This window comes from Pundamilia nyererei, unplaced genomic scaffold (assembly GCF_000239375.1).
Source record: "Pundamilia nyererei isolate P.nyererei 1_Seehausen unplaced genomic scaffold, PunNye1.0 scaffold00119, whole genome shotgun sequence".
NCBI classification, from domain to species: Eukaryota; Metazoa; Chordata; class Actinopteri; order Cichliformes; family Cichlidae; genus Pundamilia; species Pundamilia nyererei.
This window is the reverse complement of record NW_005187520.1, coordinates 111,581-127,788: the sequence shown is the minus strand read 5'-3', so window position 1 is coordinate 127,788 and position 16,208 is coordinate 111,581. Positions and strand designations below refer to the sequence as shown.

The window sequence follows — 16,208 nt, the reverse complement described above, 5'->3', positions numbered from 1 at the left end:
AAACAAGGCAAGCAAGGACAAGTATTAAAAGGAGCAGCTGTACAAATAGAAGAAAGGGTCCAAGAAGCAGAAAAGGTAAAGAATTGATGACTTTTGATTGACTCCTTCAGGCACTGATTATGTTTTAATGACGCTACATCACTCAGTCCTGTTTCTGCCTCTCTACATTCATGGAGTCAAACTGTTCATTCTCACTGTGACTGGATCTGTGGTTATTCCCCCTACATGTTTAAATGACTGACACAATATCTTTGTAAACTGGTGTTTATGTTTCCCTAAGCGGTCTGGAGAACATTAGCCCAGCCAAGCTCAGACTTTTTATCTTAATTAGGGGATTAGGGTGGACCACTCTCCCTGAGGAAGCACTCCAGAGAAGTGCCCGTGGGAACCAGACATCCTGTGCTAGAAAGAAAGTGTGTTAGGGTCACGGGTGTCTCACACAGGACACCAGAAGACGAAAGCTTGTTTTTCTTCACAGGTTTCTGAAGAGCATCAGACAGACAGTATGCATCAGATGGTTCAACTCAATTTTGAAATGTGGTGGCACACTAAGGTGCTATATGTATAATCTTGTTTCTAGAACCAGAAGTACCATCTTTGGATATGTTATTAGCCAACGTGAGCTGGCTTTGTTGGCAGACTACATTAAGTAGCTTCTTTAGACAGTCTGTTAGTACAGTAATCACACAGCAGCCATGTTATTGGTCGGATAACATCATTAAAAGGCTCCAAACGGCTCCAACAGTACAAACAGAGGTCCAGTTCAGGGAGACCAGTTAGCGGAAGCGAAGCCTAGCAAACAGCTAGCAGCTATAGCCACCTGTGTCACTATCCACCTGTCAGTCAAAGAGGCCTCACCCCAGCAATGCAAACTTTAAACCTTAATACAATTTAAAAAGATGAGTTACAAACTAAAGGGTGAATACAGTATAAAGGCCAATTCAGTGATTGTATCAGGCTGTAAACATGTTTATTTCTGTTGTAAAGTGTTAATATGGGAGTCTATGGGTACTGACCAACTGCTGGCGCCCCTGCTGGACGTTAAAGGAACTGCAGCTTTTGGTACTTCCATGTTGGGTTTACTTTTCAGACCCATGTGTTGTCCCTTAAGCGATGACTTCAAATGAATTTTTGTTGAGAGAAAAGGTCTTTCTACAATTAAAATACAGAGAATAAACTGAATTCTTGCTTGGTATTAATTAATTTCAGGGGTAACCTTCTGATTTCTCATGGGTCAGCAGACTGAGAAGTCCCACCAATGTTCTCAGGTTTGTGGACTTTCAGCTTTTTCCACAGCTGTTCAGTTTCCTTAAGATCAGAAATTAAAGCCTCCCGTCATCATACACACATATTTGGGTCATTGTGCTGCAAGTGAGACAGACGCTCATTTTTGGAGCCTCAAGTGGACATTAGAGGAACACCACTTGTGAATAAATTTGAATTTTGCACAAAGATCACTGATGAAGACAAAGAACAATCAGATATGAATCTGACGTATTAAACAAACAATACATTCATGCTCTCAGGCTTTTTTAAGGAATGGTTAAAAGGTGTCCAACAGTCAACACAAATCTAAGACAGGATGGACGTTCTCATGAAAAGTGATGTGAATAAAATGTGTTACAGCAGCAAAATTCAAGTTTACAACGAAACATGATGGCAGTCTCCTAGCTGAACCCGAGGAGGAGATGACAGGACAATAACAGCTCACTCGCTCAGAGAACAGCTTGGCAAAAATATTGCTTAAAGCAGGGTCGAATTTAGACTGCTGGGCATGTTTGAAAGGCGGTGGTAGACATTTGGAAACAACAGTTGATGATTAAAAACTCCCCCTGATACAAGATGAATCACACTTCGTGATTGCAGGTCTATTGTTAACTCTGCTACTTGGCAGAAAATTAAGTAATTTTACCCAGAGCGTTTCTGGAGATGAGCTTAAATATGTTTAAAGCACTTAATTTTTTGTCTAAACTCTTCCCTCAGCAACTGTCACGAATACCAGCAACACCAGGCAAACACAGCTGTGCAAACCAAACATCACATGTCCCAGCAGCTCTGCAGACTTCCTGAAACATGTTTCACATTGATCGTTCTTGAACAGATCCAGATTGAGAAGCTACTTCAATGTCTTCGCCAACATGTGGGAGCTGTGAAGATATTCAAATTAAAACTCCCTACAGCTTCTCCACCACCTGCTGTCTGCTGCTCAGCATCGTTACAGTTTGCAGACCGTTTAATGAGAAAAGCAGAGATGCTTCAGCACCACCAAACATGGCTGCCTTTTCCACAGGACGTGACGTGGGGTGCCAACTGCTGCCATGGAGGAACGTCATCACGAATCAAAAGAGGAATTGCTGATGCCTTCAAAACAAGTGTTTGTGATTTCTTATTTAGCAAAATTTGAAACATAATTCTGCTTAAATATGATGCTGTATTAATATAGATCAGCCATTTCCAGACTTGCAAGTTCAAAGGCCAACTTTCAAGTCTCAAAATCTCCTGTGGCATATGAGGCTAAGACGTTTACTGCTCCCAAAATTTTTAAACTTCTGATTCTTTTGTTGACTCGAGAAATAAAAGATAAAAGAATAACACTTAATTAACTTACATACTTTGCTATACTCAGGTGGCTCTTCAAATTAACATAAATCATACCAAGTGCAAAATTAAAACTTTATACACACAAATAAATCCTTCCTTATGATCCAGTATTAGCATGTGTATGACACATAATAATATGATACATAATAACTTAAATATTTTTATTTAATTTAGATCCTAACTGTTATGGACTGTTAAGGAGGATTAAAACTTTCACTGAAAAAGCCTCTAACTCTTGTTTCGCCAATTTGTAAAACTGTTATTTAAGATAAAACAATGTTTGAACGTTTGCCCGGTGCCTTTTTTTGTGTAATGTATCTCTGTTAGGGCACCGAGCTGCACACTAGTCTCTGACCCTGAGCTGGATAAGCGGAAGAGAATGGATAGCAGGATGAACGTTCATCGTCCAGGAAATCAAAAAAAAGAAATAATTTGAGCTGGAATTTATTGTAGTGCTCCTTGGTACATTTGAATATTTCTAAATTTTCACAAGCTGATTATGACTGGGAACCAATAAGAAGATTTTGTGAGACATTTCTGTGGAAGCAGTACATACTGCCTCTGTGGGTACCTGTATAACGTACAAGCTATAAGCCTCCTGTCCCTTAGCTGTCAGCTCAGAGGTTTTTCCTGCCTGTACAATCAGGGTTGAAGCCGAGCGAAACCATCTGCAGCACAGAGAATCCCCCGAGCACCCGCACACTTTACTCACATGGTCTAGATTCTGTCCTCATTACTTCTGAAGGCAGCATGTGGAGGGGAACCCCGGGCCATGGGCATGTGTCGGTTTTTTTTTTACCTTGGAGTGTTTACCAAGCAACAACGTGTCTGTTTAACATCCTACTACAACCTTGTTATTGTCCTCCTAATTAGACTTACTGACGCTTTGCTTTGTTTTGAAGCGTTGAAAAGTGAACAATGTGGCACAAATTAAAGTAGAATTCTACTTCTAAATACTTTAAAATGCAGTTTTAATGGGCCAGAACCCCTATACTGACAACTGCAGTCCTGTAGATAACATTGGGATCTAAAGTTATCCATTTATGGATATTTTTCATAGAGTAATATTTAGTTATGGTGTTTAGCTTTAATGTCCATAGAAGGATTGAAGACTAAAAAACATTAAGAACTAGTAGTCTAATCCATAATCACCAAAATATGACAAAATTGGTGATGTTTCAATGAAAGAGACTTATGATGTACTTGAAACACCACTTCAATGTCCATAGAAGGATTGAAAACCTTAACAACAACAACAACAACAATAATAATAATAATAATAATAATAATAATAATAATAATAATAATAATAACAATAATAGCAAAAGCGTACTTTACATTTCCACCTTTTGAGCTTTTGCCTTGTGTCTTATTATTTTAATGGTACTGACCGGTAAGTTAAAGCCACGTGCAGTTTGATGAACCAACTCATGATTCATTCATGATTTGCTTTAGGTTTGGTTTCAACTGGATGGAAACCTGGCTTAGTGAAATGGGACAGCACGTTTAACATCTTTCTTTTGACATAATTAGGGCAGTTTCAGCCCAGTTAGAGGAAATAATAAATTGCCAAATTTAGACCACAGAATGTTCTACCTCCAACATTCACTTTTAATTATATAGTATCAGACAAAAGTAATCTGTCAGTTGCTTCAGGATGCTTTATATCTTAAAGTAAAAAAGTTATAACTGACTTGCAGGTGCCTGGTCTCTTTTACACTCTACTTTGAAGGGAAACTGTGGTGCAGCTGATTTTACTGAGCTGAATACATGAACTTTGTATTTCTTTGGGTGCGACTTGAAGGGTAACGTTGTCAGTAACATTAGCTGTGGTTGTTTCTGCTGAGCTCCCTGCTGTCTGCCAACACCTTCACGGTTCAAAGAGCTCTTGCATCGCCAACCCTATAGAGGATTCGAGTCCCTGAAGCAATAGGATCCACTAATGGGCACTCTGATGAGTCACCAGTGTATTTGAATACATAAATTAATAGTGCAGGTTTAATTATTTAAATTGAATTCCAAATATTGATTTAAAAATACCCGTCTATTTGCCTTTTACTGGCTCTTTATATTTTTCACCTCTTCACTTTTTACCTTAAAATCCAGTCACAGAGCTGAGCAGCCAAAATGTTAGAAAAACCCACACCAGTCGACCTTTCAAAAAGGTCTTTGGAAACTCTGACTCTGAAAGTATTTCCAGAATATTCCAAGACTGTTTTAACCAACTGGATTTAACCTTCTAATATCCACCAGGTACCTGGCAAACCTTTTAGTGTAAACTTTAGGGCAGGGGTCCCCAACTCGAGGCCTCAAGGGCCAGTGTCCTGCAGTTTTTAGATGTGTCCGTGATCCAACACAGCTGATTCAAATGGCTAAATTACCTCCTCATGTCTTGAAGTTCTCCAGAGGCCTGGAAATGAACTAATCATTTGATTCAGGTGTATAGACCCAGGGTGAGATCTAAAACCTGCAGGACACCGGCCCTCAAGGCCTGGAGTTGGGGACCCCTACTTTAGGGTTATATGGGCTTCAAAAACTAGAGTTGTTAAATGAGAGTTAAATGTCAGTCTCACAGTCTTACAGTTCTTCAGTTATGTCCATTTGTGTATGCAAAACAGGTGAAAATTACAAGGAAAAGTTGATGTGAACCTAAACTAGTGATCTGGCAGATGTTACGAGGTTAAAAACATCTTGCACAACCCCCCCCCCCCCCCCCCCCCCCCAGTAAACAACCAAGAGCACAAGAGACGACTAAACAATCCAGATATTTTCTATGACCATTGATACAAATCAAAGAGAAAACAACAGTTGTGACTGTGTGCTGGTAAAAACTTTTTTCAACAAAACAAAATCATTGCTAAGCTCCTATAGGGTTCAAATTGTACTATAAAAGTGCTGTAGTAGACAACTATTTATCTTCACATATGTAATATGTCTCATTTGTTAGAAGACTGATGAAAGAAATTCTCAGCAAAAGACTGCCTTGAGTTGCACAAGCTAGAACAGCAGAGACAATCCTGAAGGTAACATCAGGACTTTGCACCTCTGTTAAGAAACATTCATGGCTACTGGGACTTGAAGGGAAACTACATTAATAAGAGAGCTACAGAAGAGCAGTTACTTCCCAAGAGTCAGTCCTTATGCTTGTCTTGTCCTGACTGCATCATCAATCACAGCGCGAGGGTTTGGGTTGGGCTTTGATAGCATCCTATTAAATCTAAATCTCTGATAGAATCTCAGCTTTCATGCTTTGTATAACAACTTAAAAACACAAGTCAAAGATCAGCACAAGGTGTCAAAAATTTCTAAGAATCAAAAACCCTACCTGATTCAAATTTGGCTGATCTCAATCATTTTCTTGCGACAGTGTATTTGCCAGACTCACCTCAATCCAACTTTGTCCACTTTTCTAAAATTGAAATTAAGATCAGTGTTTATCGTTTTGAGATTGGAGGAGATCCAGCTCTCATCGCTGAGGCAAAAGTAGGTCATAATGGGACTTCCAGTTCAATAATCTGAACTGGAGATGGTTAAATTTAAATAACTTTTAGCCCATTCCCAGAATATCTTGAACATATATTGTTCTATATGTGATTAGTTGCTGCTGGACGAAGCCAGAAACTGATGGATGATCACTGAAAGATCTCTGATGAATACAGATTTTTCCCATTTAATAGTTGGAACAAACTTATTTATATAGCTGGTTTATAACAAATTATATAATCCAAATATTGGAGCTCACAAGTAAGCTGAAATGACTGAACAAGTATAACAGATAAAGATACTTGATAAGAGACCCTTAAAACACCAGAACTTAATAAGTCTGGGTTTCTTGATGATGAGAAACCAGACCCAAAGTAGAATCAGCTATCAGTACCCAACACCAACTACCCTCATTTAAACAGCCTTTCATTGCTAGTCAGAAGATTTCCACTGATCCACTTTAAGCTAAAATCAGGAAAAAGTCTGAAGTTTTGTATAGTCTTCCTGCTGAAATCTATAGGCAACAGTGGATGTCCCCTCATCTTCACCTCATTCAAACATTCTGATCATACCAACCAGTCCGGACAGCAATGGGTTGTTGGTGGCGTCTTTAGCCATTAAGTCGACTTCGCCCACCGGCTCATTGGCATTCTTAGTGATTTCATGCTGAAGAAACATCTTTCTGCTCGCTCTAATGTTCCCGATCTCTGCGCCGCACTGGGACCGCAAACAGCGGCAGGGTCCTTGAGGGCGATGACAGCTCGGGGTCAGAGTTTGTCGTGAGTGGGTCTCTGGCCTTGCTGCCGCAGCGGTCAGGTGGCATGGCAGACAGGTCTTGGCAGACCTCATAGGAGCACTTCCTCTTCTGGAGGGCCTCGGCTCGAACAGCCAGGGAGCGAGCACATACCGTCAGGAGCACAATGAGTGTGCCCAGAAGGAGGGAAACCATTGGCCAAAGAACACAGTGTAACAGGACACTGGTGTCATGGGAACGGCGCCACAACACGTCATCAGGCCTGAAATAAAAAGAAGAAAAAGTAAAAGCACGAATTTAACATGGTGTTAAAACACTACTCTTGGGATTGACTGTTAATTCACTGACCTCCTACAGGTCCTTCTACTTTTACTCCTTTTTCATACCAAACCATCTCCTGTCACTAAAATTAAAGGCTTCCTACTAATATTTCATGTTACAGACAATGAAAGCAAGATAGAAGCAAGCACCCCCTTAATCACATCCCATCAGGAAAGCTTTGTTTGAAAGTGCCGAATCAGGTGAGCAGTAGAGTAATTTTTCCACAGTAATGACAATGATTTTTTTCTATAAGAGGAATTGCCCCCTGCTGGTCATTAGAAAGAATGCAGTTAAGGTCCATGGGCCTCACTCGGAGTATATTTAATGACTAGCTTGCTTAACTCAACAAGTGTTTATGTTGTTATTCATTTAGGTAGTATAGCTAATGTTACATTAGCTGGATATCGTTAACTGCAATCCCACATCGGCATACTCAAATAGACATCTTACTAAAGATAAACAAAATCTATCTCTCCTTTTGAAAAGTGGCATTGTCTCATTTCTGAATCTCAATCTTCACATGATTAAAATGAATTGTACACCTAACAATTTAACAAAGAAAGGCAAAGCTGCTTCTATGTAACAACAAAAACTAACAGCAAATTTCCCAAAAATAGAGTTAAGCTATCTGCAGTCTAACTGAGCACACATTCATCTCCACAGTTAGCTGTGGAGCATCTTTAATCATTTCAGGGTCCAAAAAAGTTAAAATGTACAGCACTGCTGTTACTTGTAAATGAAGACAGAAAATTAAATATCAGCAATGTTTGGGCGGCTGGTGAAGTCTTACTAGTTGACAGATAGTGGTGTGATAACTGGTGGCTAGCTATAGAGCTGTGGTTAGGCTAATACAAACACATTAGTGGAGGGAAAATGGAGGATGAGGGTTAAAAAGTGTTCAGTAAAGTTCATGCTGAAGTGAGCATCTAAATTCTGGGCCATTATGAGATCAGTAAGGATTTTGTGAACTGTGAATCATGCCGATGCTCTAGTGGAATCCCAAAATAAAAATTAGGGAGTTGGAAGTGACCAGAAGAAAGATCTCCTCCAGCTGTGCACAGTCTAATTTAAGCTCTCATACTCTGACTGACACCACCAAAAAGTTTTGGGATATAACCTTCATGCCACCTCTGAAATAAGCCAGACATCTAGAGACTACATGCTTTTCTAAACTTAATGAAAAAAGAAACTTTGCGTGTTCCAGTTTGTTCTCTAAAACACCAAAGAAGAGCTGATGTGTAGCATCAATGAGCTCCCACTGGGGCCTCATTTATGAACCAGCATTTCCTCATTCGGATCTTTCTGGTGCAGAGATAAAAATAAAACTAACCAAGGTCACAGGTAAGCACTGACGGTGAATTATCGGAGGATTAAGCTGACACGCTAAAGTAGATCTCTGGCTTTTCTTTGTCTCATCAGTTTTTTGGACAGAGCCTGAATAAAAAGAGAGGAAAGAAGAGCTTCTTCAAACATCTCTCCTCCTGCTCTTATTATGTTTCACTGCAGTATTTATTTTCAGGTTGTAACCTCAGCATCCTTCTGCTGTTCTGCTCAGTATCTCCTGCTCACGTCTGATAATCCACCTTCATCATACTGTTGACCTACATTTTCACCTTTATGTCATCGGTAGTGTGATAAAGGAAATTCAGAAAGTCAAAATATCTTATTTTAGATGAACAGCAAAGTCATTTTTTTCTGCTGGTCTCTATTTGACTCTGCAGTCTTATTTTCACTCTGGAAGAAAAAATCATTCTGATTAGTGTGATAATCTAGTTTGAAGCATCATCTACCCGAATTCCTGACAACGTCACTGCTGACAGTACACGACTGATTTTTTTAGGTTTAATTTTGTACTTGTTCCATGTTCTATAGACTGAAATTATTCACTGGTTAACAAGATATATTTTGAGAATTCAGGCTGGAGCCTGAATTGATGTTTCACATTTTTTAATTAAAATAACAATAATGTATAAGGCATTTAAAATCTGAATGAATGAAGTGGCTCTGGGATTTTAATTAAAGGTTATTTTTTATTCATTTAAACAATTTTTGGTCCAACGATTGAAAGACCAACGGTTTGAGGATTTTTGGCATTTGACAGGATTTTGTTTGAAAATGCAGTATAATCACTTTGTTTTTCATCATGTTTTATATGTATATTTTTTATGTATTTAAATATTCAAATAAGCATGAATGAACATTTCTTAAAAATGCATCAAAGTTAAAGAGCTAAGATTCCACTTCTCATCTGAACCTGCAACATAAATTCACCCTGAAAGCAAAATGTAAATAGAAATCATGTATAATGCACACAGAGCACTAATGAAACCAGAAGAAAAGATGAATATTACAATAAAACTATAGTAAGATAAACCTTTAAATGAATAATATGATGGTATTATTAGACAGTAGGTAAAACATGGCATAAAAGAAATAAAAATTTGAATTTATATTAAAATTTTAAGTATAGGCATGAAGTTTGAATCCTTCTAGGGCACTGACAAAAAATGACTTTAATTATAAGTTGAAGTGGAAAGACTATTAAAGTGAAGTCAGAGGTCACTTCTTGAGGGTCAAAGGTCAGGAACAGCAAATTTGAAAGTGGAAAGTGTGTCTGTCAGAAAGTCCGGTCATTCGTCTTCTGTGGTAACAATGATGTGACAGGATCACACTTTCTTTGATTTCCAATTTATCTGAATCGCACCTCCAAATAGACTGAGCTGTAAACGTGTGCGTGAGCCTCACCGCCGCTGCTGGTTGAAGAAGCAGATGAACGACTGGCTGTTGACCTCTTTGGTGAAGTAATCCTCCCACCACAGAACGCTGTCTCTGTTCTTCTGGTTGTCCCTCTCACACGGAGGCACAAACGAACACTGCGACAAAAAATTCAGCACAAATATTCAATTTAATTTACATGAAGTTTTACATCATATAAACATCATCAGCACACTTAGACATGTTTACAGCCGGATACAGAAACTGTTCTCTTTTCCTAACGCCTGTATTTAATAACACACCTGTTTAAAGTTTGCATTATTAGGGGCGTGGCTTCTTTGACTGACAGGTGAATGGCGACTGTTGTGGGATTTCTCTTTAATGTATTGTCCTTTAATGCATTGTCTTGATGAAATGCTTTCATGTTACTTAGTTTAGTACATCTGGTTCACACCTCATTCACGCCGGAAAACAGACGGTGAGAAACTGGTGAATGTCTTCCAGGAGACGAAAACAAGGAGACGGAACCTCACACAGGAAGACTTGACCCCAGAGGGGGGGAGATTCACACAGGTGATAGAGAGTCTTTCTGTTTAGAGACAAGGTGTGAACTGCAACTGTAAAAGCCTTTTGTTCTGCGACTGTGTATAAAAGGAACCTGAACTGTTCATTGTGAGAGACGACTTTCAGTGCCCCCTGACTGACGTCCCTCCTTATGCATAAGATAGCTGAAATAAAGGTGTTGTTACAACTCATCGTGTCTGCAGGATTTGGTAATTAAAATTTCCACAACACGACACAGCCAGCTGTAGCTGATAGCTGCCTGCTAGGTTACACCTCAACTAACTGAAGTGGATCTCTGGACCATGTTTGTGCTGCTGAAGCCTTTTGGAGCATTTTAATGACATGATGTGACCAATATGTGGCTGCTGTGAGGTAACTGTACTAACAGCATCTAAACAAACTACTTCCTGTAGTTTGCCAACACTGCTAGCTAGGACTGGCTAATAACGTATCCAAATATAGCACTTCTGGTTTTAGAAAAAAGATGGTGAAAACCACAATGGGGTTCAAAAAGCTGAGCCTGGTTCTGCTGGAAGTTTCTTCCTCTTAAAAGGGAGTTTTTCCTTCCTACTATCATGGAGCTTGCTCATGGTGGGTCTTCTGATTGTTGGGTTTCTCTGTATTATTGTAGGGTCTCTACCTTAAAGTGACTTGAGGTGACTGTTGTTGTGATTTGGTGCTCTATATATAAAAAAAACTGAATTGAATTAAATTGAATATACAGTTTGTGATGCAAACAGGTGAAAGCAAGATTCAAAATATACAACATATAAACTGTGCAGACAAAACTTAAAGGGTTTGACAGAGTGTTTCAGTGTTTCATCACATTGATTTTGTGGCAGCTCTTAAATGAATAAATAAATGACAGTGATTACTCGACAGGAGGTGCTCTAATGAGGTCACAATAATCTGACAAGTTTAAAGGGGGGTCAGCATCGCGTTGTTTTTCTTCAGTTTTATTTTCAGCGAACAAAAATAACCTCTGTGACACACACACACACACACTCAGATTCATGTAGCAGGAGGTTGATTGGTGTCTGGCTGGTTCCTGTGAATCGACTGGTTGCCATGATGATGACTTGATTGGTGCAGAGAAGGGGCAGGGGGTCGTCTCCATCAGTCATGGAAGCTGTGGACTCTGTGGAACTGTGGTGGATGTTTTTAACCGAATCAGAAGCTCAAAGGTCAAAAGCAGAACGGCGCATCTCTCGCCAGCATGGAGCCTCACCTGAGTTTGTGGACAGTAGGTGGAACTAAATTAAAGATGACGGCCAGCTAAATGATTCCTCTGGAGGGGCAACAGCAGCTGCTTGGATTGGCTTCAGTCCCTCCCTGAGTATGTGTAGTCACCGTATGAAAGCAGAAAAAAATCTCTTTGAGCTAATTAATGCACATTTATTCCCAACAAAGCTCAAGAATAATCAACCCCTCTTCTCCAGATGAGGTACCAGTGTGCACAGCTGTGGCCCCAGATGTGTTACTGCCGAAATACGTTACATTTATTCTTTAGTAGAGCAAAAAAATCACCTAAAAACCAAAACTAATGCAAATCTACGAACGAGGATTAGGGCCACTGGAAGTAAAAAAAAAGTGGGCACGTCTTTTTTTTTTCTTCTTTTCCAGAATTCTGAAATTAAAGTCAGAATTCTGACTTTTTTCTCAGAATTCTGGAAAAGAAGAAAAAAGAAGAAGACGTTCACACTTTTTTTTCTTCCAGTGACCCTAATCTTCTTCCGTACAAATGTCATAGAAAAAATAGTCTGAAAAAATTAAAACATACAGCTCTGCTATCACTTCCAACATAAATGAGGACAGAAAACTAAACAGCAGTGACTTTTGTAGGGTTACTGAAGTTGGGCTAGCTGGTATATAATGATGTGCTACGTGATTGCTAGCTACACAGCTATGTAAGCATAACAAACACAGGGGAGCTGGAGGATGAATGCTAACTTTTTTCCACTCCATAAAATTTAATGGGAGCATTCCAGATGGTTAGAGACAAATGCAATCACATAGCAGGATGCTGTAAATGGACCAAACTTCAGTCAGGAGAACAACTGAGATAATCCATCCACAATACGAGGTTAGTCATTAATATACTGAAACATGGGAATAAAGCAGCTGCAAGAGAATGAATCAATGGTACAGAAGTGGAGGAAGCAAGAAGAGTGGCTTGAGGAAAGTTTGACTTATCTGACTGTTTTGTTTCGCTTAATGTGCCTTATAATCCGGTGTGCCTTATGGTGCGAGAAATACAGTAGACCTTTGAACGGTGCTAGAAATTAAGCTCTTTTTTTGCAGCTTTGATTCACCGGAGGGGCTAATGGGGGTGTCCCTTATTATCTATCGAGAGTTTTTTTTAATGTGGGAGTCTGTGGGGACTGACTCACTGAGGGAGCCTCTGCTGGATTTTAGAGGAACTGCAGGTTTTGATTTCACTACAATGGATTTATTTTTCAGACCCTGGGGTCATCGCTTCACTGTGGCCATGGCTCCAAGTGCATGTTTAGTGGGGCAGGTCTGTCTACAGTTAAAATCCTAAGAACTTGATGAATTTTCATCTCGTTTGGTATTAATTAATTTCTGGGGCAGTTTTCTGATTTCCCGTGGGCCTCCCACTGAGAAATCCTGCCAGTGTTCTGAGGACTTTCAGATTTTTCCACAGCTGTTCACTTTAATTAAGATCAGGAAGTAAGGCCCTTCTCAGCACACTCCATGCTTTTTACATGCATATTATTCTGTAGCAGGATTGCTGAGCTGCGACCAAGTCAGACTCTCTCTGACACCAGGTGGTTTGTTTCCCTTACTGATAATCTTCTGATTATGAGTCCAGCGCAGGTTCAACACAGCCAAGCAGCCCAATAACACACCTGAGCCTCGTCCGTGTTTCTCAGCAGGGATGCTGTTGTTTTCTTTTAAGGTTTATTCTTCTGTGAGCGCTGAGCTTGTGTGACTCACTGAACTGCTCTTATTCAGGCTTTTTCAGGCTGGCCTCTGAATGTGGGTCTTCCCTCATCGAACCACTTTCATTCAGAAATATTTTTATGGTTGTTTTCACACCTTTCAAATCAAAACAGTTTGATATGGCATCAGTTTTAGGAGTGATGGGGAGGATTATTTTCTAATTTCTCTGAGTTGCTTTGAGAGTCTTGCAAGATTACTGGCTTAGTGAGGTAACCTCATGTGTTATGAAGCAGGTGTTTCACTTATGTGACATAACAACTCAACATGTACATAACCAACACCTACTAACCAATCAGCTCCCTGGAAAATTATGTCATCATTCCTGCAAAAGCCCTGATGGCAGTAGAGTTCTTTTAGATATAAAGTTTCTCATGTTTGATGTCAGGAGCAACTTTCTCTCTGCTGAATGCGAGCAATGATTTTATTGATCTACAAGCCTCGATATGTTGTTAGGATGATGATGAGAGCTGCGGTTTTTCACTGTGCATAATTTTCATAGACAGAATTGTAAGTGCAGGTAAGAGGAGAAGGGAGATGGTTCAGGTGGTGTCAGGATCACCTCTCTGCTTTTTGCAGCTGATGTGGCTCTGCTGGCTTTGTTTTATGATGACCGTTAGCTCATACTGGGTGGTTTGCAGCAGAGTGTGAAGTGGCTGGGAATTAGCACCTCCAAGTCTGAGGCCGTGGTTGTAAGATGATAACTGAACACACCCACTCCAGGACAGGGACGAGGTGCTGCTCACAGTGGGATGAACAGAAAGCTTGTCTCAAACGAGTGAGCATGAAACCAGGTAGTTGGTGTTTAAACATTCAGCTACAACCATGGGCTCTGGGTAACTGAAAGAATGAGACTGTGGATTTAAGTGGCAGAGATGAGCTTCCTCTGGAGGATGGCTCGGCCTTAGGCACTCAGAGCTGAGCCACCATTCCTCCACTTGGCAAAGAAGCAGCTGAGGTGGTTCAGCATGTGATTATGATGGCTCCTGGACTCCTGGGTGGTGCATTCACTGTCTGCCTGCAGAGTTGGAGGTGGAGTGAGCGGTCTGGGGGCTACTCCTGCTTGTGCCGCTGTTGGTCCGCCAGAAGGAAAAGACAGATGTTCTAAGTTTTTTGTGGTTCCCTCGTTCCCTATTTTTTCCTCACTTGTCAACCAATCCACATCTAGCAAATGCTAACTTTTACGCAGATGGACACATTTGAGGGACCTTGGGACCCTTTGCTTAACCTGAATTACACTTTAATCCTGGCCTGGAAATGCTTTTATGTCCCCAGAGAAGAGCTGCAGGTGACGTCTGAGGAGAGTGAGACCTGAACATCACTGCTGCCCTGACAGCCTGGACCCACATCAACTGCTGCAAAATGAATGGGCTGCTGCAGAAGGCTATTATGGATATCCAGTCCAAATACAGGAGAAATAGTTAACTAGATTTGATTTTAGATTATCTGAATGAGTGGACTTCGTGTCTGAAAGTGCCCACTGCTCACTTTCTAACCACAGGTGGTATTTTTTGGAGACCTTTGTCTTTTATCTAAAAACTTACACTTAAAATCTGAGCTCCTCAGGTCTCATTTGCTTGGGTGTGAAGTGGTCTGCCTGTGATATGTTGGACAGTTACTGAGAGTGCAGAGACGTCAGACCGTCGGGGGTTAGTTTCTGCCTGTCGTGCAGTCAGTGAGACCATCGCTCTGTCTCTGTGTTTCAGGTAAACGCCCGCTCATCAGCCCTCTCAGCTCAGCAGCCATTCATCACCCGTCCAATCACACTCGGCTCGCCTGATGACATCATAAGTGAGGCTCCCTGCCAGATGATTGCGGTTGCCATGCCAACAGGCTGAGGTTATAATTACATGTGTGTGTGTGTTGTAGTGTGTGATAAGCGCCCTGAATGAGAGGAGTTTGGGTTTGAAGCAGCAGCGGCCTGCTGCTGACAGGATGAACCATCACGCGGCGATCAGCGAGCAGCAGCGCTCTGAACACGCAGCAGGTTTGCTCCACGCATAAGCTCGCTTCACTCCAGCCTCTGATTGCTGTTATCTCCCCTTCCTCACAGTCCAAGCGTGGACTCATTCAGGCATTTAATGGCACTTCTTTAGAATCAAACATCAGTCTGTGTTTGTTTCCTTTTAAATCAGGAAAAATCTAATTTATTTGACGATATACAGCAAAATTCATCTTAATTATTCACACTGACATTGGAAACAGTGAAACAGTTTTAAAATCAAAAACTAAAATCAATAAAAATGTACAAAATCTAGGGCTTGGAATATGGAATAGTGTTGTTAGAGCTAACAAGCTTGTTAAAGCTAACAACACTAAGAGAAATATGCATGTTCATCCTGATAAATAGGAATGTGACATTGTGTAAACACTTTAAACATTTTAACATGGGCGTCTATGGGGACTGACTCACTGCTGGAGCCTCTAGTGGACTTGCAGGCATTAGCATGACCTTTTTCAGGTGCAAGGCTCTAGCGTGCGACCAAATTGGTCGCATATGCAACTTAATTTCTCAGTGGTGTGACTAAAAAAAATCCTAGGTCGCACTGGTTCGACCAGCCGTTCGAGTACAAAAAAAAGTCTCTGCAACTCTGAAAGTCTCTGTGTGATCAACAACAGACACACATTATGCCCATATCATGGTCTAAACCAATCAGAGATAGTCAGGGGCGGGGCCTCTCTGATTGGCCTGGGCCCTATTTCAGGAAGCCGGTTTAGTGCAAACTCTGAGTAAGTATGCCCTGAGTTAACGAAAACTCTGGGTTTTCGGTTTCACAAAGCGAGTTTAGATTAATTCTGAGTGAGTTAC

General features: G+C 40.6%; 1 protein-coding gene across 1 annotated transcript in view; it reads right to left on the bottom strand.

Annotated features, from left to right (window-relative positions):
* Positions 1–5,306: 5,306 nt before the first annotated feature.
* Positions 5,307–16,208, bottom strand: part of LOC102200037 (calcium-activated potassium channel subunit beta-4) — a 37,328-nt gene continuing 26,426 nt past the window's right edge. The window contains exons 3-4 of the mRNA XM_005742272.2: positions 9,905–10,032; positions 5,307–7,100 (exon numbers count right to left, since the gene is read on the bottom strand). Coding sequence (XP_005742329.1) covers positions 6,776–7,100; positions 9,905–10,032 — 453 coding nt within the window. The 3' untranslated portion in view covers positions 5,307–6,775. The remainder of the gene's footprint in view (positions 7,101–9,904; positions 10,033–16,208) is intronic.